The 25891-nt window shown below is 51.1% G+C and overlaps 1 protein-coding gene across 1 annotated transcript; it reads left to right on the forward strand.

Moving 5' to 3' along the window:
- The first annotated feature begins 1856 nt into the window (after window positions 1-1856).
- Window positions 1857-25850, forward strand: POLRMT (RNA polymerase mitochondrial). The gene is made up of 21 exons (XM_081076759.1): window positions 1857-1980; window positions 2497-2592; window positions 8606-9207; window positions 18015-18145; window positions 18302-18494; window positions 19876-20025; window positions 20290-20454; window positions 20547-20717; window positions 21001-21225; window positions 21492-22280; window positions 22641-22763; window positions 23098-23220; window positions 23492-23671; window positions 24025-24111; window positions 24190-24303; window positions 24402-24454; window positions 24655-24753; window positions 25245-25317; window positions 25400-25491; window positions 25578-25636; window positions 25729-25850. The coding sequence occupies exons 1-21, from the start codon at window positions 1893-1895 to the stop codon at window positions 25776-25778; spliced, it is 3663 nt and encodes a 1220-aa protein (XP_080932885.1). The 5' UTR covers window positions 1857-1892; the 3' UTR covers window positions 25779-25850.
- The last annotated feature ends 41 nt before the right edge of the window (window positions 25851-25891 follow it).

Genomic DNA, 25891 nt, shown 5'->3' on the forward strand with positions numbered 1-25891 from the left:
TCCTGCCAAGGCAAGGAAGGCAACCTCTGGTGTGAGTCAGGTCTGAGGTCAATGCCCCTCAGGGCATCTTGGGGTGGGCTGGGCAGGTTCGGGAGGATGCTGCAGTCTGTTGAAACCATTCCCAGCCGGTCGCATCACTGCATCTCACTGCACAGGCCCACGTGGGCCGCTGCGTCTGGAATGTGATGTCAGGCCTTCTTCAGGCCCGGAAGTCTGGCCTTTCCAGAGCACAGGTCCAGCCTCCACTCTGGGAGAGTGGGCAAAGTCCTAGCATCTGGGGACAGGTGGCAGCTTGAGTTGAGGCCTCTAGGACCACTGTGAGCTGGCCCCTGAGCACCCTTCCAATGTGCTCTCTGCTCCCTTTCCACACTCTGCTTGATTCCCCCCAACTATCCATGTTTGTTCCAGCCTCAGGGCCCGTACACTTGCTATGATCCCTGCCTAGAACACAGTTACCCCACATATTCTTCTCATCCGCCACATGCCAGCTGATCCCGGACCAGATGCTCCCCTTCCCTAGCCTGTTTCTTCAACTGAACCTGCCAGAAAGTACTCTTTGTGGTTAACTGGGATCAATTTCACAACCAGAGACTAGCAGCCATTGTTTACAGGGGCCTCTCACCCAAGCTGCATATCAGGGAAAAGCCACAGGCTGGGGCCGCCAGCCTCCTGCCTGTGCTCCTGCAAACCAAGCTGACCCTTGTAAGAGAGCACCCAGGACTGCAATTTGACCAGTGAACTGAAGACTTGCCCTGCCCAATTGGAGCTGAGCAATGATGTCCTCTTTGCATTTTTACTGACCAATCAGAACTCATACAGCAGACCAATCAAGACAGTGCAGATACACACAGGAAACCTAAAAAGAAAAAAAACACAAGACAGACAGTGGTATACCGATCAACCAAACTGTAAAAGTTGGGAGTTATTTGCATGGGAATGGACCAATCACCAACCTGGGGTGGGTGGACACTCTTCTCTATAAGTCAGCCTCACCTCTAATTCATCAGAAAGGTTGGCTGTATTTTCTGTGTTTGTCATTTGAGCTGTAACATGTGACCTGCTTCACCTAAGCTACTTCAGGTGAGCCATCCCTCAGCTAGGGCTCTTTTTACTGAATAAGGTCTCTCCTGTGCCACACCCAAGTTGGGGACTCCTGTTGGTGTTGAATTGGTGGCTGAGACCTTAGGTTGGCAGTGGCCATACTCAATTTACTAATTTGTCATCTCAATTTAGTAGGTTAGTCTATTCTTTCTGCCCAATGTCTCTGTCATTAGAAGCTTGGGGACTACTGAGGCCCCTTACTACTGAGGTGGGTAAACTGAGGCCAGAGAAGTGGATGAGGCTCGGCCAGGGAAATGTCCCAAAGACATCTGTCTGGGAGCCTGACAGATCGGGGGCTTTCACTCCAACTCCCTAATTAACGTTCGTGCTGTGTCTTTGAGCAACTTGAGTGACCTCTTGAACCCCAACTTCCTCTACAATAAACTGGCGGAGTAATAGTTCTTGCCTCAAAGTTGTCGTTGTGTTGATGAAGACTGCGAACAGGAACCTCAAAATTGCAGAACGCTGTCCTAATTATTAGGCGACTATTTCTTAATTAAGAAAAAAAATGCAGGTTCTGAGTCCTCCCAAAGACAGTTTAGAATTGCCCGGTGTAGTCCAAACGACGACTCTGTCCCGCCCCTGACAGAGGGAGAGCCAATCAGAGGGCTGTGTCGGCACATGCCCTTTCGCCTCCGGGGTTCCGCTGCCTCCTGGGAGTTATGGTTCCGAGGGTATTCCGGCCACCTATTCCCTTCGTAGCCTCCGTGTGCCGTGGAACTACAACTCCCGGCAGGCGCAGGCGGCGCAGGCGCGGAGCGGGCGGTGCGGCGGGTCCGCGTGTGGACAGCATGTCGGCGCTGCGCTGGGGTCGCGGCGCCGCAGGGCTCCGGTGGGCCTTGTGGCCGGCGGGCTGTCCCTGCCTCCTGGCTGAGGAAGGTAACGCGGGGGAGGCTGGGGGACGACGTCGCGGCCGCTGCCACCCCCCCATTCCGGCAAGTTGGCCGTGACCTTTGGCTTTTCAGCCCGGGATCTAACTACCCCCGACCTTTGCTCTTTGCGGTTCTGGGGAACCCACTGACCCTGCCCTGCTTTTACTGAGCCTTGGCCCACTCTGCTGACGGGGCTCGGCAGGGCACTTTGACCTTTGACTCCTGGTTTCCTTTGGAGCCTCCTGACCCCCTATTTATGACCTAGGGCTCTTGACATTTGAACTCGCTGTGCTTTTAGTTCGAGGAACCCTTTATCCTGTACCCCTCACCCCAGTTTTCTTAGCGTGTTGGGTCTTATTCACCTTTGACCTCATGGTTTCTTTCCATGGTGACAACTGTATGCACGGACAGTTTCTACTGAATTTAGGGTTTCTTTGCCCCTGGATTCTGCTATGTCTGTGCATGTGAGGACCCCCCAGGCCCGCGGCACCAGCCCCTTTCAGCCCTCCTCCCTCTCCCGCAGGAGCCCTCCGTGGCATCTGGGGCCGCAGAAGGAGCTCTGCTAGCCCCTGTGAGCAGGACCGCCGCAAGGACTGGGGCCACGCGGAGCTGCTGGAGGGTGAGCTGGCGCCCCGACGGCTGGGGGCTTGAAGCCCCTTTCTCATTGTTCTCCCTACCCACGCTGGTCTCTCTGCTAGGGGTCACCTCCCTGGTTCCTCACAGTGACCCCAGAACAAGGGATGTCAGCCTGTAAATTGGTGGTCCCCAGGGCCCATTGCAGTGATGACACAGTGAGCACTTCTAATTCCCTCCTCCCTAAAGCCCACCAGGTTCCCCTTTCCACACAATTGAGGTGCAGAATTGTGGCTGGAGAGACTGGCCCAAGGCCACACACAGGTGCAGAGCCAGGATTAGAAGCCTGAACTGATCCATGTGTGCCTGACGGGATTGTTAACGTAAAAGGCCTTTCAAAGTGAGAGGCAACGAGCCATTTATTTGAGATCAATGAGAATAACTATTTGGGATGCATTGATTCGGGCAGAAACCCAAATAGTGTTCCAATGAGGATATAAAGGTGATGGACATTTAAAAGAAAGGGAAGGGGAACAGTTACATCCATAGACGGAATGCTTTGCTATTGGTGCAGATGACAACGTGGTGATGCTAATTCTAAACAATGTTTTAAATTTTCCATCAGGTAGTCACAATATCTGCTTTCTTGTTATCCTTGCAAACAGTTCTTTGGGGTACAATGTTGCTTTAGGCCTGGTCCAAAGATTATTTTGCCCTGTTTTAACATTTCAGAGGTTTGAGGCATGGGACAAGCAAGGCAGTTCCTCTGGGATGGCAGCTCCAGCTTCATTTTAAAGTGGCTCCATTTATTTATTTTTACATTTTCTCCCTTTTATTCAAGCTCTTTGCTTGAAAGCGTCAGTGGTCAATTATTGGAAAGCAGCACTAATCAGTTATTAAAAGTATATTTGGGGGCTGGCCTGGTGGCGCAGGCGGTTGGAGCTCCGTGCTCCTAACTCCGAAGGCTGCCGGTTCGATTCCCACATGGGCCAGTGGGCTCTCAACAAAAAAAAAAAAAGAAAAAAAAAAAAAAGAAAAAAAGTATATTTGGTCCTCCATTGTTAGGTGGTTCGTTTTGGGTAAGTCATCCCATTGTTGGTCCCCTGTCACCAGGAAGGTCATTCCAGGTGTGGCATGCCCCACCTTAGAGGGATAGTGGTTTCTTAGGGGTTTTAGGCCACATTTGAACAGCAGGAGCACCAACCAGCACAGAGGAAGGCTTTGCCATCATGTTTCCTTAAGGGCAAACATCTTTAGTTTCTGGAGGTTTTTCCTGTGAAGTCTCGTAGGTCTTAGTGATTATTTCAAAATACTGAGCAACCGTTATCAGAGTGGTGTCTTATAACACCGAGCTGTGCAAAACAAAGACTTGTAATGGCAAGCATTTAACAAAATGCTAAGTCCGATTTGAAGACTCGGTCTGAACCAGGAGGCAGTGCCAGAGGGCAGTCAGCGGAAGATATCAGACAACCATGAGGTGTCAGTGGGCAGGCACTGCATGTAATCATTTGGTTTGTGCCTGGATTTCATCTTGTTCCATCTCTGTTTTACCAGAGGTGTTTTATCCAAGCACAACAGGAGGTAATAACAACGACAGAGCACACCCCATCTTGCTCAGCTGGGATATATGGCCAAGAGCAATTCCATTGTCTAATATAACTCAGGCAAGGGAACTTAAAGATTTTTCCTGGCTGTGTTTTGTTGTTAGCTCTAGCAATTTCCTCTGAGGTTTTGGATACGTTTCTAATTGTGTATTTATTCATTGCAGTACTTGCCCATGGGAAAAGTACTCTTCCAAATCTGGTACCTTCTTTGGGGCTGACATTGCCACGTATTAAACTTGACGATGTGTGTAACTACCGTGTTTCCTAAAATATAAGACCTAGCCAAACAATCAGCTCTAATGTGTCTTTTGGAGCTGAAATTAATATAAGACCCGGTCTTATTTTACTATAAGACCAGGTCTTATGTTAATTTTTTTTTGTAAAGATTTTATTGGGGAAGGGGAACAGGACTTGATTGGGGAACAGTGTGTACTTCCAGGACTTTTTTCCAAGTCGAGTTGTTGTCCTTTCAATCTTAGTTGTGAAGGGTGCCATTCAGCTTCAAGTTGTTGTCCTTTCAGTCTTAGTTGTGGAGGGCGCAGCTCAACTCTAGGTCCAGTTGCCGTTGCTAGTTGCAGGGGGCACAGCCCACCATCCCTTGCGGGATTCGAGGAATCGAACTGGCAACCTTGTGGTTGAGAGGACGCGTTCCAACCAACTGAGCCATCCGGGAGCTCAGTGGCAGCTCAGCTCAAGGTGCCGTGTTCAATCTTAGTTGCAGGGGGCGCAGCCCACCATCCCTTGTGGGACTCAAGGAGTCGAACCGGCATCCTTGTTGTTGAGAGCCCACTGGCCCATGTGGGAATCGAACTGGCAGCCTTCGGAGTTAGGAGCATGGAGCTCCAACCACCTGAGCCACCGGGCCGGCCCTCTTATATTAATTTTTGCTCCAAAAGACGCATTAGAGCTGATTGTCCGGCTAGGTCTTAGTTTGGGGGAAACAGGGTAGTTGCTTGTTTTGACCTGTGAAGTAGGTTTAAAGATGATGCCCAATGTTATCTTCCCAGTCAGAAATTAAGGGGGAAAGGGAAACAGTAACTATGATAGTGAGTGCTTGGCCTCTCAGGTTATTTGTGAGAAGTAAGGAAGAAAGGAAAAGTGAAGGTGTAGATTATACTGGCCTGATGTGGAGTCTTGGGTTACCTGTCCAGCTGTGCTTCACTTCCTAGTAACTTTTAAATTTCAGATCCCCTGTTGGTCAAGTAGTCCAGTTAGGTGTAAGGGCTTTTTTTAAAATTGGGAAACATGAATCCAAGAGTCAACACCTTTAAATTTGGTCACACATGTATTAGTTAAGAGCACCTGAAATTCTGGAGGGATCAAGTAGGAAGGAAAAGATACATGTTTCGTTTCTGCCTACAAAGGTGTAATATTGCTGTTGGTCATAGATAATTTAGGAGAAAGAAATTCCTATATCTGGAAAACGGCTCAAAACCCAGTAATATTTTATATAAAAAGTCATAAAAATTATCATCATCCTTATCAGTTCACTTAGTCCCATGTTATCCTTGTTGTTCTCGATCATTTTGTTGGTAGTTTCATGAATCTGGTTTTTCCTCAGAGTTCTGTACGTCTTTACCATGTTCAGTGTTGTGATTTTAACGTTAATGCGAAATCTGGATCTTACAGTGTCAGTCTTTTCCATGTATTTCTCTAAAGTTAAAACATCTTTGTAGAAACAGTTTCATAAAAGCATTCAGAGTGAAACAATAATTGTCTGTAAACGACAAAAGACTTAAAAATGACATGGTTAAAGATCTAGTGAGCGTTCACGTATATACAGAGGGTGACAAAAAATGTATATACATTTTAAGAAAGAAAAAAACAATTAAAATTGTAATAATATATACCAATAACAAAAGATGAGTACAGGTCACGTTTGACTTCTGCAATGACAAGAGGTGCTCAAAGTGGTTCCCATCCGCGTCCAGACACTTCTGATGACGGCGAACCGCTGCTTGAGCAACGTTGTCCACTTGTGTACATTTTTTTGGCATCCCATATACTGTTGTAAATAATGCAACTGACTTATTTTTCATTCCAATTTTAGTTAGCTTGACCACATGTAAAATTTCTCAGGATGCCGCCTCCATGAATCTTCCATAACTTAGACACACATCTGCAACTTACACACTTTCTGCAACATATACAAATCTTCTGAAACTTACACAAACCTGCAACATACACCTCCTGCAACTTATACACACTTGCTGCAACTTAACACACACCTTCTGCAACTTACACACTCAGAAGTAAGCACACAAGTATCACAAGTTTCCACAGAAACCCTTTTATTTCTTACCCACCGGGTTATTTTAAAGCAAAGCCCAGATAGATTCAACCAGAGGAACGTTCTGGAAATCTGTTTCACGTGACAGCACTGCCCAGCCTAAACATCCCATACAGAGCGCACTTTCAGGCCTGTGCCCACCTCTTCAGCCTCCGCCAGTAGCCACTGGGGCCGCCTCAGGGCTTATGCCCCCCACTCCTCGCCCCGTCTCTCAGGCCAGCTCAGATGTCCCTCCTCCCCTTCAGTCCTGCCTCATTTCTTCCTCAACATGTCCTAGCCTGTGACTCCCCTGTGCGTCTCTAGTGTCTCCTGTATGCCGGCCACTCTAGGGGCCGAGTTCATACCTGTCTGTTCATTTGTAGGCATGTTTCTAGTGCCCCTGCTGTGTGCCAACCCTCTACTTCTGGGGCAGATGTTAGGGACCAGCAGAGGCAGAGGCAGGTACATTGGCTCCACACGCAGCATATTTGCCAAGTCTCTTGAGTGTAGACCCGTGCACCCCAGATCAGTGCCTGAGGCGCCCTCCTGGCCGTGTGTAGACCCGAGCAGTGTGGCAAACTGGAGTTTCACACTGTACAAACGCCCTCTGGGCTGGGAGCAGGGGTGCTCTGCTTTGTCCTGGTGCTTCCTGTGAACCATGTCCTTTTCAGGGTGTACTTGGTGCCGTGCTTTTGCATTTTTGTGCTGTTTGTTGGTGATGTTGCTGTTTAAATGGCTCCAGGTGTAGAACCAAGGTGCTGTCTTGTGTTCCTGAAAGGAAAGCTGTGCCTTGGCTTTTGGAGAAAATGTGTGTGTTAGGTCACTGCGTCCAGGCGTGCGCTTGGTGTCACTGAATCAGCAGTGTACGTGAGGTAAAGTGTCCTGAACAGCAACACACAGGAAACACAGAACACGATGTATGTGAAGTAAGGTTCTTGCACAGAAATACAGAAAACAATGGCCCGTGTTTTGCCGTGTATAATGTGCTCTCGTGCGTAATGCAGACACATGTTTTTGGTTCAGACCTTCCGGGAAAAAATCTTTCATTTTAATTTTTTAATTCAAAATTTTATTTGTTTACATTTAGGTACTTGATTTTGTATTATAAAGGAATTTTAGTATTTATTTTTTTTAACACATATGGTATAAGAAATTTTATGTAACAAATAATTACAAAACACAAGAACAGGTACAGGGTAGAAGAAATTTTATGAACTGGTAACAAATTTACTATATTTACACATCATTGAAGGCCAAGAACTCTTCCTCGTTGTAAGTTTGTTGTAAGTTCAGCAAGACTGATTATTGTATTCCAAAAACTGATTATTGCATGCGGATATCATTGTTGATTTCTAGAGTTACACTTAACTCATAAGCAATAAGCGTAAATAAAAGGATTAAGAACAGATAGATAGGTAGGTAGGTAGGTAGGTAGGTAGGTAGGTAGATACAGAAGTAGTACTACCATGTATAATGTGCAGCCTTATTTCTCCCTCACAAATTTGGGCAACAATGTGCACATTATACGCAGCAAAATACGGTTTGTGAGGTAAGGTGTCTTAAACAGAAACAGAAAACAAGGTTCTGTGTTGATCAGTTGGCGGGTATGTGGCTGGAGGCTCATGGGAGCCCTGCATCCCCAGGAGACATGGTTCAGGGCTTGTAGCCTGGTGTCCTGGCAACTGTGGGACAGGTGACAGAGAACAGAGTTGCTAGTCATGCTTAGCATGGGCAGGGCTGGGCTGGGCACCTCGGTGACAGCCTTGCGCTCAGAGCAGCATGTGCAAAGGCCCTGAGGCCATGCTGGCTGGGGCACAGTGAATGGGGGCACCTGGGTAGACTTTGAGGCCAGAGCCCTGGGGATGTGTCGATAGACTGGACGTGGAGGCAGAGCAGTGGGGGTCCCCTGGGGTCCTGGGCTCAGCACCGCGAAGGGCAGCTGCACTGACAGACGGGGAGGGGATGCCAGGAGCTTGTTTGGAACACTGAACGTGAGGTGCTGAATGGGTGAGTGGGGTGCACACGCCCAGAAGTCCAGGGACATGTGGGAGTGTCCTGGAATACCTACAAGTGGGGCCCGCAGAGCAGGTGAGACCAGTTACCTCCTACCTGCAGGCCGGCGGGGTGTGGACGGATGAGAGCTTGGAAAGGGGGCCCCAGACATCCTCATTCTTTGCCCCCCACAGTGCTCGAGGCCAGGGCGCGGCAGCTGCAGGCTGGCCGTGTTTCGGAGGTGACGGAGAAGCGGGTGGATGTGGCTGGACTCCCAGCGGCTGGCAGCTCCCAGCCGCCCAGGAAGGCGCAGGCCGGGGTCGAGGCCACGCTAGGGCTCAGCGGTCGCTGGGCTCGGAAACTGGACAAGGAGAAGCACGCGATGCAGACGCGCAAGCAGCAGCTGGAGAGGAGGCTGCAGCAGCGGGCGGAGCGGCGGGCGCGGGAGCAGCAGCTGCGCCTGGAGCCCCGATTGCTGAGCGGGCGTCTGGCTGCGCGCCTGCAGCAATGGCTGCTGCGCAGCCCTGGGAGTCCGTGCGAGGAGCAGCTGGCTTGGCTGCTGCAGGAGGCCCCGCGGCGGCTGCACGCACAGGGCCAGAGCCCGGCGGACAGCAGGGCCAGGGCGCGCTGTGAGGGCCAGCAGCACAGGCTCCTGGCCTTCTTGCAGTGCTGCGTGCTGGCAGACCAGCTGGCGCTCGCCCACCACGTGCTGGTCCTGCAGCATGGCAGGGCCCGGCAGCAGCGTGGGCTCACGCTGCCCATGTATAATGCTGTCCTGCACGGCTGGGCGCGTAAGGTGAGTGGTTGCAGCCTCGGGGGAGGGGTTCCCGCCTGGCACAGGCGGCCTGTGGCAGCACTGAGGTTCCAACCCTTGTCCTCTGGGCCCAGAGTTCCAGCGCTGTGTTATTGTTTTAATAATTCTTTTAGGCTTTTTGGATATACGACTAAGTCCCATGTGGCCCTCAAAGGAAATTTTGTAAAGGACTAAAGAAGGAGATACCCAAAGAAGGAGATTCTAGGGCATTCCTTCCCATCCCTGAGCCGGGCTTCGGAACCTGTTAGGTGCTGTGGGCATCTGGGGCAGCTGCAGACCCTCCCTGGGATGGTGACATCCGTGCTTTGGCTTCAGTACGTTCCCCTTGCTTTCCTGAGATGGATTGTCCTGAGACCCTTCCATCTATACGCAGGCATTCGTGGCCGTGCTCGTCCCAGTCCCAGTGGGTGCTGCATTAGCAACCTGTGTGGGTTTCCTTTTCTTCGTCTCCAAGTCCTTCCCCGCCCCCTGTGATTCCTCCCTTGACTCTGGCTGTTTAGGAGAGTGTCCTTTACACACAAGACAAAAGCTCCCCCACCCTTCCTCCTGTGGATTGGTGGCCCTAACTCGAGGACCCGTAGGACAAATTGGTACTGCTTAGGGGACCAAGGAGCCACTTGTTTGAAGATACAGGGACCGACATGTGAGCATATCTGTGGTGGAGACTTGATGAGCTTGATTGACACACCGCGAGGCCCAGGAGCAGCCTGGTGACTAGAGTCTGCGTCACCATGATGTGACGTGGAGAAGCCTGCTGTCTCCCTGGGTGACAATCAGGTGGTGTCTCGCCAGCATCTATCACTGTAAGAGGTGTACTCAGTTCCTTGAGTTAGTGGACATGAAAGGGTTGTGCCTTCCTGTCCAAGGCCACGAGCCCTCCGGAATCCCCAGCGAAGAGCCCTGTGACAGCAGGACGTGTCTGTGATCAGCCCTGGCCCGTGATGCTGTGTGGCAGCTTCATGGCGTCTTTGACTTCCCGAGCAGTGGTTCCTGGTGGCCAGCATGGGGCTTGGCAGCCTTGCCGCTCACGTCTCTCTGATCCTCAGTTTTCTCATCTATAAAGTGGGGTCCCGCTGGCTTCTTGGGAGGGGCAGGCCACCTAACCTAGGGCTTCCAGCTCCACGTGTATTTAGGAGAGCTGGAGGGTACGTGAGATTTAAAAATGTGTCTCTTCACATAGATGATATTACTAAAAAAATGTTTTCAAAAGGTAGAATAGACATGCTTGTTTTAGCCTAGTGGTGTCAATAGAACTTTCTGCGACATTGGAAATGTTCTTTTTTAAAAACTATGTTTTTATTCCCATTCCCTACCCTCTTCCCTTGGGTATCTATCAGCTGTTCTCTACATCTGGGTCTGTTTTGTTTATTCAATTGTTTTGTTCTTAGATTCCACACGTAAGTGAGATCATATGGTACTTGTCTTTCTCTGTCTGACTTATTTCACTTAGCACGATACCCTCTAGGTCCATCCATGTTGTCACAAATGGCAAGATTTCATCCTTTTCTATGGCCGAGTAATACTCCATTGTATGTACGTACCTCCTCTTTATCCATTCCTCTAATGATGGGCACTTAGGTTGCTGCAGTGAACATAGGGCTGCATATATCTTTTCAAATTAGTAGTTTGGGTTTCTTCGGATAAGTATCCAGGAGTGGAATTGCTGGGTCATAAGGTAGTTGCGTTTTCAATTTTTTGAGGAACCTTTATACTGTTTTCCATAGCGGCTGCACCAATTTTCAATCCCACCAACGGTGCCTGAGGGTTCCTTTTTCTCCACAGCCTCCCCAACACTTGCTGTTTGTTGAGTTATTGATGATAGCGTTCTGACAGGAGTGAGGTGGTATCTCATTGTGGTTTTTATTTGCATTTCCCTGATGATTAGTGACGTTGATCACTTGTGTATCCTCTTTGGAGAAATGTCTAGTTAGGTCCTCTGCCAACTTTTTAATTGGATTATATTTTAGTGTTACATGGATTCTTTATATATTTTGGATATTAATCGCTCATTGGCAAGTGAGTATCTTCTCCCATTTTGTAAGCTGGTGTTTTTGTTTTGTTGATGGTTTCCTTTGCTGTGCAAAAACTTTTTAATTTGATGTCCTGTTTATTTTTTGTGTTGTTTCAGTTGCCTAAGGAGACATATCCAAAAAGATATTGCTAAGATGGATGTCAAAGAGGTTACTGTCTCTAAAGAGTTTTATGGTTTCAGGTCTTACATTTAAGTCTTTAGTCCGTTTTGAGTTTACTCTTGTATATGGCATAAGAAAGTGGCCCAGTTTCATTCTTTTGCATGTATTTGTCCAGTTTTCTCAACACCATTTACTGAAGAACCTGTCTTTACCTCATTGTATGTCCTTGCCTCCTTTGTCAAAGATGAATCGAGCATATAAGTGAGGATTTATTTCTGGACTCTCTAGTCTGTTCCACTGATCTACGTGTCTGTTTTCATGCCAGTACCTTGCTGTTTTGATAATGGTAGCTTAATGTCAGTACTCGCAGACCCAGGGAAAAGCCCCGAGACTGAAAACATACCTCTGTATGTGGAGGGCAGGTTAAGACTGAAGAAAGAGGCTGCCACTCCAGTCTGATAATTAATAGAGTTTATTAAGAGAACTTCTACACAAGATATACCTTGGGCAGAGGTAAGACAAAATGACTATCCTCTGTGCTACGTAAGAGGCTAAGGGATTGTATGGGACAGCAGGATGGGTGGGGATACTGGGGTGTGACCTGCTCCAGATAGGGGAAAATGCCTTCCATGCTTGTGTGGGGCAGGGTGAGGGCCCATCCCAGGAACCAGCATGTCTGGGGCACAGGGGAGGGTTTGGACAGTCTCCATGGGGGCTTCGGGGAAGCAGTCTCTATTCTGGCTGGATCTAGTTCAAGGGTCAGGCAGCATCACTGTGGAACCGTCTCTCCTCCACACCTCATGGTATAGTTTGACATCAGGAAGTGTGATACCTCCCACTTTGTTCTTCCTCAAAATTTCTTTGGCTATTTGGGTTTGTGTGTGTGTGTGTGTGTGTGTGTGTGTGTGTGTGTGTGTGTGGTTCCACATACATTTTAGGATTACTTCTAATTCTCAGAAGAATGGCATTGGTAGTTTAGTAGGGATTGTGTTGACTCTATACTCCTTTAGGTAGGAAGGACATTTTAGCAACATTAACACTTCCCATCCACAAGTACAGCATATCCTTTCATTTCTTTGTGTCTTCTTCAGTTTCTTTCTTCAGTGTCTAATAGTTTTCAGAGTAGAGGTCTTTCACCTCTTTGTTTAAGTTTATTTCTAGATATTTTCTGCTTTTTGATGCAATTATGAATGGGATTGCTTTCTTAATTTCTTCTCATCATTCATTATTGGTGTATAAAAATGCAACAGATTTCTGTATATTGATTCTGTTTCCTGCAACTCTACCCTATTCATGTATCACTTCTAATAGCTTTTTGGTAGAATCTTTAGGCTTTCCTATATATAATATGTCATCGACAAGTAGTGAGTGTTGCTCTTTCCTTTTGGAATTGAGTGCCTTTTATTTCTTTCTCTTGCCTGATTGCTTGCCTGAATAGACATGGTGAGAGGGGGCGTCCCTGTCTTGTTCCTGGTCTGAGATGACACACTTTCAGCTTTTCACCATCGAGTATGGTGTGAGCTGTGGATTTGTCATATATGCCCTAATTATGTTGATGTACTTTCCTTCTATACCCATTTTATTGAGAGTTCTTATCATAAAAGGATGTTGAACTTTGTCAAATGCGTTTTCTGCATCTATTGAGATGATCATACAGTTCTTATCTTTCATTTTCTTACTTTATCACGTTGATTGATTTGTGGATATCGAACCATCCTTGCATCCCTGGATTAAACCCCACTTGGTCGTGGTGTATGATCCTTTTGAATCCTGTTTACTGATATTTTGAGAATTATTGCATCTATGTTCATCAAGGATATTGGCCCGTAATTTTATTTTTGTGTGATGTCTTTTATCTGGTTTTGGTATCAGGGTAATGCTGGCTTTGTAACATGAGTTTGGGAGCCTTACCTCCTCTTCAACTTTTTGAAATAGTTTAGGAAGAATAGGTGTTAATTCTTCTTTGAATGTTTCGTAAAACTCATCTGTGAAGCCATCTGGTCCTTGTTGGGAGTTTTTTGACTACTGCTTCAATTTCATTGCTAGTAATTTCATTGTTTAGATTTTGTATTTCTTTCTGGTTCAGTCTTGGAAGATTATATACTTCTAGAAATTTGTCCATTTCTTGTAGAGTGTCAAATAATTCGTTGGCATATAATAGTCTGTAATATTCTTTAATGATTTGTATTTCTGTGGTGTCAGTTGTAACTTTTTTCATTTACAATTTTATTTTAATGAAAAAATAAATAAAATTTTCTTGATGAGTTTGGCTAAAGGTTTGACACTTTCTATTTTGTTTATTTCCACTCTGATCTTAACTGTTTTCTTCCTTCTGCTTCCTCTGGGTTTGTTTGTTTTTCTTCTAGTTCCTTTAGGTGTAGAGTTAGATCGTTTACTTGGGATTTTTCTTATTTCTTGATGAATGCCTGTATAACTACCTGTGAACTTCCGTCTTAGAACTGTTTTTGCTGCATCCCATAAATTTGGAAAAGTTATGTTTTCATTTGTCTCAAGGTTGTTGTTGATTTCCTGTTTGATTTCCACTTTGATCCATTGGTTATTTAATAGCATGTTGTTTAGTCTCCACATATTTGTGTATTTTCCAGTTTTCTTCTTGAAGTTAATTTCTAGTTTTATGCCATTGTGATCGGAAAAGACGTTTGATACGGTTTCAGTCTTCTTGAATTTATTGAAGATTGTTTGGGGGCATAATAATGCGATCTATCCTGGAGAATGTTCCACGTGCACTTGGAAAAATGAATGTTCTGCAGTTTTTGGATGAAATGTTCTATAAATGTCTATTAAGTTGATCCCATCTAATGTGACATTTAAGGTTATTATTTCCTTATTAATTCTGTGTCTGGATGACCTATCCATTGATGTGAGTGGTATTAAAGCCCCCTACTAGTGTATTACTGTCGGTTTCTCCCTTTATGTCCACTGCTTTATGTATTTAGGTGCACCTATGTTGGTGCATAGATGTTTCTCATTGTTACATCCTCTTCTTGGATTGACCCCTTTATAATTATGTAATGTCCTTCTTTGTCATTTTTACATTTTTTGTTTTAAAGTCTATTGGTCTGATAGGAGTATTGCTACTTTAGCGTTTTTTGTTTCTATTTGCATGGAGTATATTTTTCCACACCTATACTTTTAGTCTTGTCTTTCAATTTTTTTTCCTGTCATTTTTTAATTAGTTTCAGGTGTACAAAACAATATAATGATTAGACATTTACCTCCCTCACAAAGTGAGGCCAACAAAGTAGACCAACAAGTAGGCCAACCAAGTAGACCTCAGAAAGTAGACCAACAAGTCTACTACCATCTGACACTGTACATAGCTATTACAATACCATTGTCTATATTCCCTATGCTGTACTTTACATCCTGTGACCATATATATATATATATATATATATATATATGTGTGTGTGTGTATATATATGTGTATATATATATATATATATATATATATACGTTTTAATTATATTTGACATCTAAGTTGTAAGCAGCATAAAAATGGGTCATGTTTTTCAATTCATTCATCCATCCTGTATCTTTTTATTGGATCCTTTAATCCATTTAATGTAACTATTGATAAGTACGTATGCGTTGCCATTTTGTTTATTGTTTGTTTTTGTTCTGTTTTTGTTTTTTAGATTTTATTGGGGAAGGGGAACAGGACTTTATTGCGGAACAGTGTGTACTTCCAGGCTTTTTTTTCCCCAAGTCAAGTTGTTGTCCTTTCAGTCTTAGTTGTGGAGGGCGCAGCTCAGCTCCAGGTCCAGTTGCCATTGTTAGTTGCAGGGGGCCCAGCCCACCATCCCTTGTGGGACTCGAGGAATTGAACTGGCAACGTTGTGGTTGAGAGCTCACTGGCCCATGTGGGTATCGAACCGGCAGCCTTCGGAGTTAGGAGCACGGAGCTCCATCAGCCTGAGCCACTGGACCGGCCCTTGTTCATTGTTTTTGGTTGCTTTTATAGTTCTCCTCTGTTCCTTTTTTCTTCTCTTGATCTCTTCCCTTGTGGTTTGCTGGTTTTCTTTAGTGTTTTGTTTGGGTTCCTTTCTTTTAATTCTTTGTATGTCTTTTTTAAGTTTCGGTTTGTGGTTACCATGAAGTTGATGTATATCATTCTATATCGATAGCAGTCTACTTTTAGCTGATAGGTGTTTAAGTTAGAATATTTTCTATAAGGACTCCATTTTCACTACCCTCTCCACATTTTGTTGTTGATGCCATGCTTTAGATCCTTTTGTGTTGTGTATCTAACTACTTATTATTGAGTTTGAGTTGAGTTTGATACTTTTTTGTTTGAACTTTGTAGTAGCTTTTTAAATGTCTTATTTGCTGTATTTATTAAATATTTAGCTCTGGCTGTGTGATGTTTTTCTTTTGTCATATTTTCCTATTTCTGGTTATTACCTTTCCTTTTCTGCTTAGAGAAGATTCTTTAACGTTTTTTGTAAAGCTGGTTTAAACGTGTTGAACCCATTTTAGTTTTTGCTTCTCTGGGAAACTCTTATCTCTCCTTCAATTCTGAACGATAACCTTGCTGAGTAAATTATTCTAGGTTGTAAGTTCCTTTCTTTCAGCATTTTGAGTGTCCTGCCTCTCCTTTCTGGCTGTACCGTTGCTGCTGAGGAGGCAGCTGACAGCCTTATGGGGTTTCCTATGTACGTAGCTCATTGTTTTCCCTTACTTCCTTCAGGATTGTCCTTTCATCTTTAATCTTTGCCATTTAACTACAGTATGTCTTGGTGTGGGGCTCTTTGCGTTTGTCAGGTTTGAAGCAATCTATGATTCCTGAACCAGGATGTCTGTTTGTCTTCCCAGGTTAGGAAAGTTTTCAGCCGTTATTTCTTTAAATATAGTCCCTGTTCCATTCTTTCTTCTCTGTGGTCCGTATTATTGCAAATATTTGAATGCTTGACGTTATCCCAGAGGTCCCCTAACTATCCTTGTTTTGTTAATTTTTTTTTCTTTTTGCTGCTCTGATTGGTTGGTTTCCACTAGTCTGTCTTCCAGGTTGCTGATCCTTTTTTCTGTGTTAGCTTATCTGTGTTGATTCCTTCTCATGTTTTTCATTTCAGTTACTGTATTCTTCAGGTCTGCTTGGTTCTTTCTTACACTTTCTAACTCTTTGTTGCAATTCTCCCTAAGTTTCTGTATTTCACTTTCAAGTTTGATGAGCCTCCTTATGACCTTTTTTGGACTTCTTTATCAGGCAAATTACTTGTCTCCATTTCCTGGGTTTTTTTTCCTGGAGACATTTTTCTTGTTCCTTCATTTGAGAGATATTCTGTCTTTTTGTTTCATTTGATTTCTGTGATTTATTTATATGAATTTGGCAGAATAACTCCCTCTTCCATTATTGAGAAAGTGGCCTGAGGTAGAAGCGGCCTCTGTGTCGGCTGTGTGTGCTGCATGGTTGGCAGGTTGGTAGGTGCCTTAAGCAGGTGCCTAAGGCATTGGGGACACTGGCCCACTGAACAGGAGCAGCTCCAGGTGGGGAGGTATGTGTGGTGACCCAGGGACCCGGCTTGCTGCCTTTGTGCAGGACGGAAATGGGCTGCAGCTATGTGTCTGGCAAGGTGCTGCAAAGGCCTTGCAGGTAGGTCAGAGTCCCTGGACAAAGCTGCCCTATGGATGGAGAGGACACCCCGGCCCCAGCCTTCTCTGCTCGTCTCTTTCTCCTTTGTTGTTCAGAAGCTGTTTATTCAGCCCTCGCTTGTCGCGGGAGTAACTGTTGTCTATGTGGCTGTGTGTTTGTTTACTCGTGGGAGGGGGTGAGTTCCGCATCCTCCTTGCTCCCCATCATGGACCCTCTCCGGATGTGTACTTCCTCTGCACCAGCCTGGATAGCTACTGAGCACTTGAAGAACTGGATATTTAATTGAAATTTAAACTCAATGACTGTGTGTCCCTTGTGACTGCAGAAGTGGGCAGCCATCCACGGTCATTCAGACCAGTACCTCCAAACCCAGGCTATTGGCCAGTGGTCCCTGACAGGACAGTTCATCTTACGTGAAGGCTGCAGGATTTTGGCCAGGGTGTTGGGGTAATTTTCCCTTTGAAAGGATCAACAGTGGCACTCCTAAGCCACCAGCAGGTCCAAGAAGTTATAAGGGAAACTGGAAAGTACTGGGAGATGACGGGAGGAAAAGAGCATTCCACAGTCACAGTGCAGGAGAGCGGCACTCGGGAGATAAGAGTGTCTCCAGCTGGTAACACAATGCCCACCTTAGGAAACTAGAGGAAAGCAGGTGGCTGGGAGGAAGTAGACCAAGGTAGAGAAGACAAAACAGAAAACCAGCAAACCTGAAAGTGGGTCCTCTGAAAAGGTAACAACTTGAGGAGCCTTTTGTAGCCAGATGACCTTGGAAGGGGATACTTTTTAGCTGCTCCGAAATTGTGCACATTCATATCCACAAAACTGAAAAGTATTAACACCCCTCCCTCCGAGGACCCTAAGCCTCTTGTGTGACCCAGCCATGTCACCACTGTGCCAGCATTTCTGCTACACACAGCAATGTCAGATGGGGCTGTCTGTCCGCTGAGCTCCCCGTTCCCCACGAGTGACCCTTTTCTGGCCTGATTCTGTGGCTGCAGATTCTGGGCCACCCCCAAACCCTCACTCTGACTTGATCTTCCCAGGGCTCCTTCAAAGAGTTGGTTTACGTGTTCTTCATGTTGAAAGACGCCGGCTTCTCCCCGGACCTGCTGTCTTACGCGGCTGCCCTGCAGTGCATGGGGCGGCTGGACCAGGATGCCAGCACCATTCAAAGGTGGGGGGTGTCGGTGTGGTCCTGCTGGGGACACAGTTACGTGGCAGGGGCTGGGAAGGGTGGCCTGGCTTGTGCTGCCTGGTGCTGAGACCTGCAAGGTGGCCAGGGGTGACTCAGTGAGTTGAGGGTCCACCACCCACCCCGCGTTCCCCGCAGGTGTCTGAAGCAGATGGCCCAGGACGGGCTGCAGCTTCAGGAGCTCTTCACAAGTGTGGCGCTGTGCAAGGAGGACCAGGTCACACTCCTGAGCGCCGTGCGCAAGGCTGAGCCCACCTTCAGCCCTCCGCAGCCTCCCCTGCCCTCGTCCCAAGTCAACACGTCCCCACTGCTCAGGGACATCTACGACAAGGTGAGCCCCAGCCCTTTGCCTGGCACCTGCAGGTGGGGTCTCATTGCATGGGGTTTGAGCCAGGGCTGCCCCATCTCCGTGGGGTCACCAGGAATCTCAGCTTTCCCTTTATTTCTCCTCACTGAGTGCCAGCATCCTAGAGACCCCATTCCTGCTCCTTGGAGATTGAGAGGCCAGGGTTGGCAAGTACCTAACGACGGAAGCTGCAAGGAGCCTGAAGGAGGAATGGGCAACCCCACGAGCTCTGACCACCCCAGCCACAGCGCTCACTGTCCCACTTGGGGACTCAGCTGTAGGCTGAGCACAGACAAGTTGGCAGAGCCAGCGTAATTCCCTTGGGATGGGTTAGCCTAAGCAGCAGTGGGCAGCGGGCAGGCTGAGACCCCAGCACCCCTTTCCAGGGTAAGGGCAAGTGCCGAAGGTGGGTGTAGCCATCCAGATGCCTTTGTTTTCATTGGGATATAATCCTCCCACCATACAGTTCACTTTTTAAAGTACAATTGAGTGTTTTTTAGTACATTCACCTATAATTCCAGAACATTCTACCACCCTAAAAGGAAATCCCAGCCCATCAAGCACGGACCCACTTCCTGTCTGTGGACGTGCCTGTTTGGACATTTCACATAAGTGGAATCACACACTGTGGCCTTCTGTGTCTGGCTTCTTTCATGAGCACTGTGTGTTCAAGGTCCATCCACGTTGTGGCGAGTGTCAGCGCCTCCCTCCTTTTCACGGCCGGGTGACACTCCAGCATGTGAATGGGCCACACTGTGTGTTTATTTGTTCATTAGCTGATGGACACTTGGGTTTTGTCCATTTTTTAGCTGTTGTGAATCACGCTGCTGTGGGTGTGCGTGTACGAGTGTGTGTGTGGACGTATGTGTTTGATTCTGTGTGTTGGCTTTTGCTATTATTAATTTATCTGTTTTGGGGCAAGTCCCACATTCATGCAGTTGTCCCACACTCATGCAGTTGTCCCACACTCATGCAGTTGTCCCGCACTCATGCAGTTGTCCCACACTCATGCAGTTGTCCCGCACTCATGCAGTTGTAAGTTTAGAAGGAAAACAGTGGCATCCAGGGAAGTGAACTGTCTTCTTGGGCTGTCCCGCACTCAGTCCAAGAGGCTGGGCAAACACACAGCTGTCTGTTTATAAACTAGCATGGCTGTTTTACATGCGAGCCTCTTTGCTGTGATGTGCAGGGTGCATGATTTTCAGGAGAGCGGGAAAACTGCATGTGCTTTGGGGGTGGGAGGTCTGGGCAGTGCAGGGTGCCCAGCTGGTCTTCTCCACGTGCGGGGTGGACACGTCTTACCCATGAGGAACACAGGTCTGGAGGGCAGGTACCTGGGCCTCACGGACTCTGTCCCCACCTGCAGAACCGCCCTGCGTCCTACCCAAGGCAGCACATGCCCCTGAAGATGCTGAAAGGCCTGTTCCAGGAGCAGCTCAGCGTGGAGATGGCCACCACTGTCACCGTGGCCTCTGTGGAAAAGGCCCCATCGCTGACCAAGGAGGTCCTGCAAGCGGTAAGGGGGCTCGACTGCACTCCGGGCTCCTCTGGGCGTCCGGCTGTACTGCAGCCTGACTGTCCACCCCGTCCCACCGGAGATTGGCTTTCTCTCCCACTGAGCTGGGGTCGCTGTGTGCCCACTCACCTTTGAGGCTGGGCCGGTTCCTGAAGAGTGCTCAGAGCCACTCGGTTCTCCAGCCCTCTCAGCACCACCTCTGGGTGGACTCCTGGGGGCCTGTGGGCGAGGTGGTGACCCTGTGTCCTTCACCCACCCCTGCAGCGGAAGACCCTGCAGGGACTGCGTGTCCAGTGGGAGGCGGAGCTGTGCCAGGTGCTGCGGGAGACCAAGGCCAACGAGGCGCACGCCGCCCGCGACGGCCGCCCCTCGCTCTTCCCCTACCTGTGCCTGCTCAGTGAGGGGGAATTTGCGGGGCTCCTGCTGCAGGTGGGCAGCCAGCGCGTGGGGCGGGGCCTGGGGTGGGGCGGGGCCCGGGTGTGGGTGGGGGCAAGGCAGGGGGCTCATGGCTCCACCCCCAGACCCTGCAGGCGCTGCCTCCTCAGGGAGAGTCGCTCCTCTCGCTGGCACAACAGCTAGGCCTGCGCATCTTCAACCGGCATGTGGTGCAGAGGAAGCAGCTTAGCGATGAGGTGCGCGCGCTGGAGCGGCGCTACTTCAAGTACCTCCGCCTGCTGGCCTCCGACAGCCCGGTGAGGCCCTGAGGGGGCAGGGGTAGGAGCTGCTCCGGGGCCTGCTCAGGGCTGGGGAGAGACTAGGTGGGCTTCCAGGTGGGGAAACCGAGGCTCCCAGCAGAGATCACATCCCTACTCCCCTCCTCCCTGGGGCAATGGGATTAGCCCCCAGGCCCTGGCTTTGCTCCGCTGCCCCCCAGCTTTAGTTTCCTTCTCTGTAACGTTCCACATGAAGAGGCGGCTGGGTGTGTACAGCCCTGCGCCCAGACCTCCAGACCCCTGATCACGCTCCTTCCCACAGGTGGGGGTGTCCCGCCTGCCGCGGCAACACTGGGAGGCGCTGGGGGCGCCCGAAGCCCCCCACGAGCAGCCCTGGCCCTTGCCTGTGGTGGTGCAGCTTGGCAAGCAGCTGGCTGAGGTGCTGGTGCAGACGGTGAAGATGCCTGGCCGCTTGGCTGAGCACCAGGGCTCCTGCAAGCTCATTCCTGTGCTCTACCACGTGTACTCGTTTCGGAGCTTCCGGCAGGTGGGCCGTTGGACCCAGCTCCCGGACCTTGAGACTCCTCTCCTGTTTCCAGTGGCAGGAGGCGCCCAGAGCGCAGGGGCCTGAGATGAGGCTGTGGGCTCTGGGTGGTGTTGGGCCCCTGGGCTATGGTGGGGTTCTGTCGAAATCCGGCTGCGGTCGCAGCCCCTCCCAGGATCAGGGCGACTGATGGGACCTTAGGGCCGTTTGCCTGTGGTGTGCCTAGGGGTGGTCAACCCCTTGACCAGTTGCGCGCGCTCCGCCCCCAGATTGGGATCCTGAAGCCACACCCAGCCTTCATGCAGCTGCTGGCAACGGCAGCCGAGCGCACGATGACTTTCGAGGCGGCTGAAGTGCCCATGCTCTGCCCGCCGCTGCCCTGGACATCGCCGCACTCCGGCGCCTTCCTGCTGAGCCCCACCAAGCTGATGCGCTCCATGGAGGGCACCACGCAGCACCAGCGCCTACTGGAGGCCTGCCCCCCCACCGAGCTGCACGGTGCCCTGGACGCCCTCACGCAGCTGGGCAACTGCGCCTGGCGTGTCAATGGGCGTGTGCTGGACCTGGTGCTGAAGCTCTTCACCGCGAAAGGCTGCCCCCGCCTGGGCGTGCCGGCCCCACCCTCTGAGGCCCCTCGCCCTCCCCAGAGCCGCCTGCCGCGGGGAGCCTCGCCTGAGCACAAGGCGGAGCTCCGGCGGGAGCTGGCCCGCTGCCTGAAGGTGGCACGGGAGATGCACAGCCTGCGGACTGACGCGCTGTACCGCTTGTCGCTGGCGCAGCACCTGCGGCACCGTGTCTTCTGGCTGCCCCACAACATGGACTTCCGCGGCCGCACCTACCCCTGCCCACCCCACTTCAACCACCTGGGCAGCGACCTGGCGCGCTCTCTGCTGGAGTTTGCCCAGGGCCGCCCGCTTGGCCCCCACGGCCTCGACTGGCTCAAGGTCCATTTGGTCAACCTCACAGGGCTCAAGAAACGAGAGTCGCTGCAGGCGCGCCTGGCCTTTGCCGACGAGGTGATGGAGGACATCCTGGACTCAGCAGACCGGCCCCTGATGGTAGGGGCGGCTGGGGCTCTTCTCCCACTGTGCCCCACCCTGGTTCCTGCCGCCTCAGGTGCCCTCCAGGCATCCCCCTCCAGGCCAAAGTCAAAACCCCAGACTCATCTGGCCTTTGCCTCTGCCCCATGTATCAGTGCTCCCCACCTCCCACTGCAGGGGAGCTGCCCCACCCCTCCCCGCGCTGCTCCCTCATAGCTGCACCAGGTCTCCCTTCTTGGCCCTGCTGTCCCGTCTCGCTGTTCTCACCTCACTTGGCCTGGCCCAGTTCCCATGCATGTGCAGGGAGCCGTCCCACTCGGGCCCCTCCAGGCCCTGGGACCAGGCGGAGCCTCGCCCAGCATTCACTCCCTTCTGCAGGGCAGGAAATGGTGGATGGAGGCCGACGAGCCCTGGCAAGCCCTGGCCTGCTGTATGGAGATCGCTCAGGCTGTGCGTGCTGGTGACCCGGCCTCCCACGTCTCCCACTTTCCTGTTCACCAGGTGAGCTGATGGGGACCCTGTGTGGAGTAGGCTGTCCCCAGGTGTCACGAATGTGAGGTTCCCCAGAGTACTGTGATGTGTAGCTGGTGTCTGTGTGGAGGCCAGCCCCGGTGGGTCCAGCTGTCTTTGTAGTGTGGCCTCCTGAGGTATGCCCCTGCCTCACGTGCCTCAGTTTCCTCTTTGTGGTGGGGTAACAACACCCGCCCTTCAGCACTGGGGTCCAGCGAGCTGGCGATGTGAGCCGCGTGCTGGGCAAGCACGGAGCTGTGGCCTGTTGCCCAGGGACACGTCGCCAGCCCTTTCCAGCCCCCTCAGCGCCTCCTCTCTGGCCCAGGATGGCTCCTGTAACGGCCTACAGCACTATGCCGCCCTGGGCCGCGACAGCGTGGGGGCCGCCTCCGTCAACCTGGTGCCATCCGACCTGCCGCAGGACGTGTACAGCGGGGTGGCCACGCAGGTGGGCACCGCAGTGCCCCAACCCATTCTGATCCCAAAGTCCACCTGGGGCCTCTGGCCCAGGAATATCTGAGCGTTGCAGACTGTGGCAGCAGCTTTGACTGTCACATATGCTGTGACTGGGCATTTAGGGCGGGTTTCCTCAGGGAAGGTGTGGGAAGAGGGAACTGAAGAGAAAAGGCCTCAAGGGGGCATGCTGGGCCTGGTAGGCGGGTCAGAGGGGTAATGGGCGGGTCCCGTGGGCCTGCCCGCTGACCCCAGCGCCTGCCTAGGTGGAGGTGTTCCGCAGGCAGGATGCGGAGCGGGGTGTGCAGGTGGCCCAGGTGCTGGAGGGCTTCATCAGCCGCAAGGTGGTCAAGCAGACGGTGATGACCGTGGTGTACGGGGTCACCCGCTACGGGGGCCGCCTGCAGATCGAGAAGCGCCTCCGGGAGCTCAGCGACTTCCCCCAGGTGTGCCATTTTACCCCAAATCCAGCTCGCAGCTTCCAATGAGCAGTTTGCCCCTGGGCCACAGGCAGCTCTGACGGAAGGGCGTGTTTCTCCCCATTGCTGGGCAGGGAGGTGGGGGTGGGGATCCATACAGACGAGCCGACCCTCAGCCCCACGGGCCTCGGTTTTTCCACCTGAAAAATGGGGGTATGGACTTAAGGAATTTGGTACAGTCCTAGGAGGTCATCTTGCCCTGGGCTGTGGGGCGGACGTGGAGGAAGCTGCCCCACCCACCCTGCCCCCACTCTTTCTGTGCCAGCTCCAATGTACCATCCATTCAGTGCACCCCCCTTTCTGTGCCTGCCCACCCTCAGGAGTTCGTGTGGGAGGCCTCTCACTACCTGGTACGCCAGGTGTTCAACAGCCTCCAGGAGATGTTCTCAGGCACACGAGCCATTCAGGTGTGTCCCCCCCCCCTCCCTTCCCAGGTGTGGCTCCCCAGACTGTACCCCACCCTGAACCTGTCCCCATCTCCGCAGCACTGGCTGGCCGAAAGCGCGCGGCTCATTGCCCGCACTGGCTCGGCGGTGGAGTGGGTCACGCCCCTGGGCATCCCTGTCATCCAGCCCTACCACCAGGACGCCAAGGTGTTGGTAAGTGCCGCCCCCACCCCCCACCCTGCCCTGCCCCACCCCCAGCCCAGTGCAGGGCAAGCCTCAAGCCCCCCGCCCATCCCACCATAACCCTGCAGATCAATGGTGGGATCCAAAGCCTCACCTTCAGCAACAGTGGGGACACCAGCCAGTGAGTGCCGGGGGTCCCTCTGGGCCGGGATGGGGGTCAGCTGGGCAGGGGAGTAGCTGGGTGAGGACGGAGGGGGGTGCTGGGCCGGGATGAGGGTCAGCTGGGTGAGGACTGGGCCAGGGGATGCCATGTGGGTCAGGCCAGGGTAAAGGTACCTAGGTCCCCCAATTCAGCGCACCCCCACGCACACACACACACAGGAAGCCCAACATACTGAAGCAGAAGAACGGCTTCCCCCCCAACTTCATCCACTCGCTGGACTCCTCGCACATGATGCTCACAGCCCTGCACTGCTACAGGTAGGCCTGTGTCCACACGACACTCGTTCAGTAGTCGCCTGCTGCAGGCAGGCCCTGTTCTGGCTGCTGCCGACATGATGGGGACCCTCACAGTGAGGGCGCCAGGCTGTGAAGCCAGGGCCTGCAGGTGCGGGCTGGGGCAGAGACCTACACTAGGTGGGGACCCCAGCCAGGTGTCTTTCAGACCTGGTGCCCAGGAGAGGACTGCATGGGGACCCCTGGGACAGAGCTCTACAGTGCAGGGAGACAGCATCTGCCAAGCCCTGCGTGGAGCTGAGAGGATCAGCCAGGCAGCAGTTGGGAGCAGGGTGGGGGGACACGGAGCAATTTCTTCCTAAGATGAAGCTTGACCTGCATGCCGAGGGGATAGTCGCTGAGCGTGCAGAGTGGGGACAACGGGAGGGACTGCATCGCTGCGCTCAGTCCCCAGACCAGTGGGCGGAGCCGGGCCCTCAGTGGGCCTCCTCACAGGAACCCCTCCCCCGCTGCAGGAAGGGTCTGACGTTTGTCTCCGTGCACGATTGCTTCTGGACCCACGCAGCTGACGTGCCCGTCATGAACCAGGTGCCCACCGCTAGTCCCATGGCCCTCTCCGTGTGGGATGCTGGGGCAGGCCCTTGTCCCGCTCCTGACGCCCCTCCTCTAGGTGTGCCGGGAGCAGTTCGTGCGCCTGCACAGCCAGCCCATCCTGCATGACCTGTCCAGGTTTCTGGTGGAGCGCTTCTGCTCTGGCCCGAGGTGAGGCACCCCCATCCCCAATGTCCTTGTGACCACCCTTCCCTGTCCTGCAGGGGCCTCACCGCCCAGTCTACTCTCTGCTTCAGGGTGAAGAAGGTCCGAGTTGCCAGGCTGCTGGACATGCTACTCTCCGTACCCAAGACAGGTAAGTCCACAGGCAGGGGAAGGGGGTTCCTAACTGCCAGTTGGGGTCCTGCCCTCCTCAGGGCCCGGGCCCACGGCCTCTCTACTCCACAGGGTCCTTCAACCTGGAGCAGGTAAAGCACTCCACGTACTTCTTCAGCTGACGCAGGCCCTCCTGGCTGTCCCCGGGGCCCCTGTACCATAGTGTAAATAAAGCTCTTGCCACGCATGGGAGCGCTGCCATCTGTGGGGAGAGGGTGTGTACTGCCCTGCCTGT

Source organism: Rhinolophus hipposideros, assembly GCF_964194185.1.
Source record: "Rhinolophus hipposideros genome assembly, chromosome: 16".
Taxonomy (NCBI): Eukaryota; Metazoa; Chordata; class Mammalia; order Chiroptera; family Rhinolophidae; genus Rhinolophus; species Rhinolophus hipposideros.

Coding starts and splice junctions, on each gene's coding strand:
- POLRMT (XM_081076759.1), top strand. CDS start 1,893: ATGTCGGCGCTGCGCTGGGGTCGCGGCGCCGCAGGGCTCCGGTGGGCC. Junction 21,226..21,491: donor CGTTTCGGAGCTTCCGGCAG/GTGGGCCGTTGG, acceptor CTCCGCCCCCAG/ATTGGGATCCTGAAGCCACA. Junction 25,492..25,577: donor CGCTTCTGCTCTGGCCCGAG/GTGAGGCACCCC, acceptor TCTCTGCTTCAG/GGTGAAGAAGGTCCGAGTTG.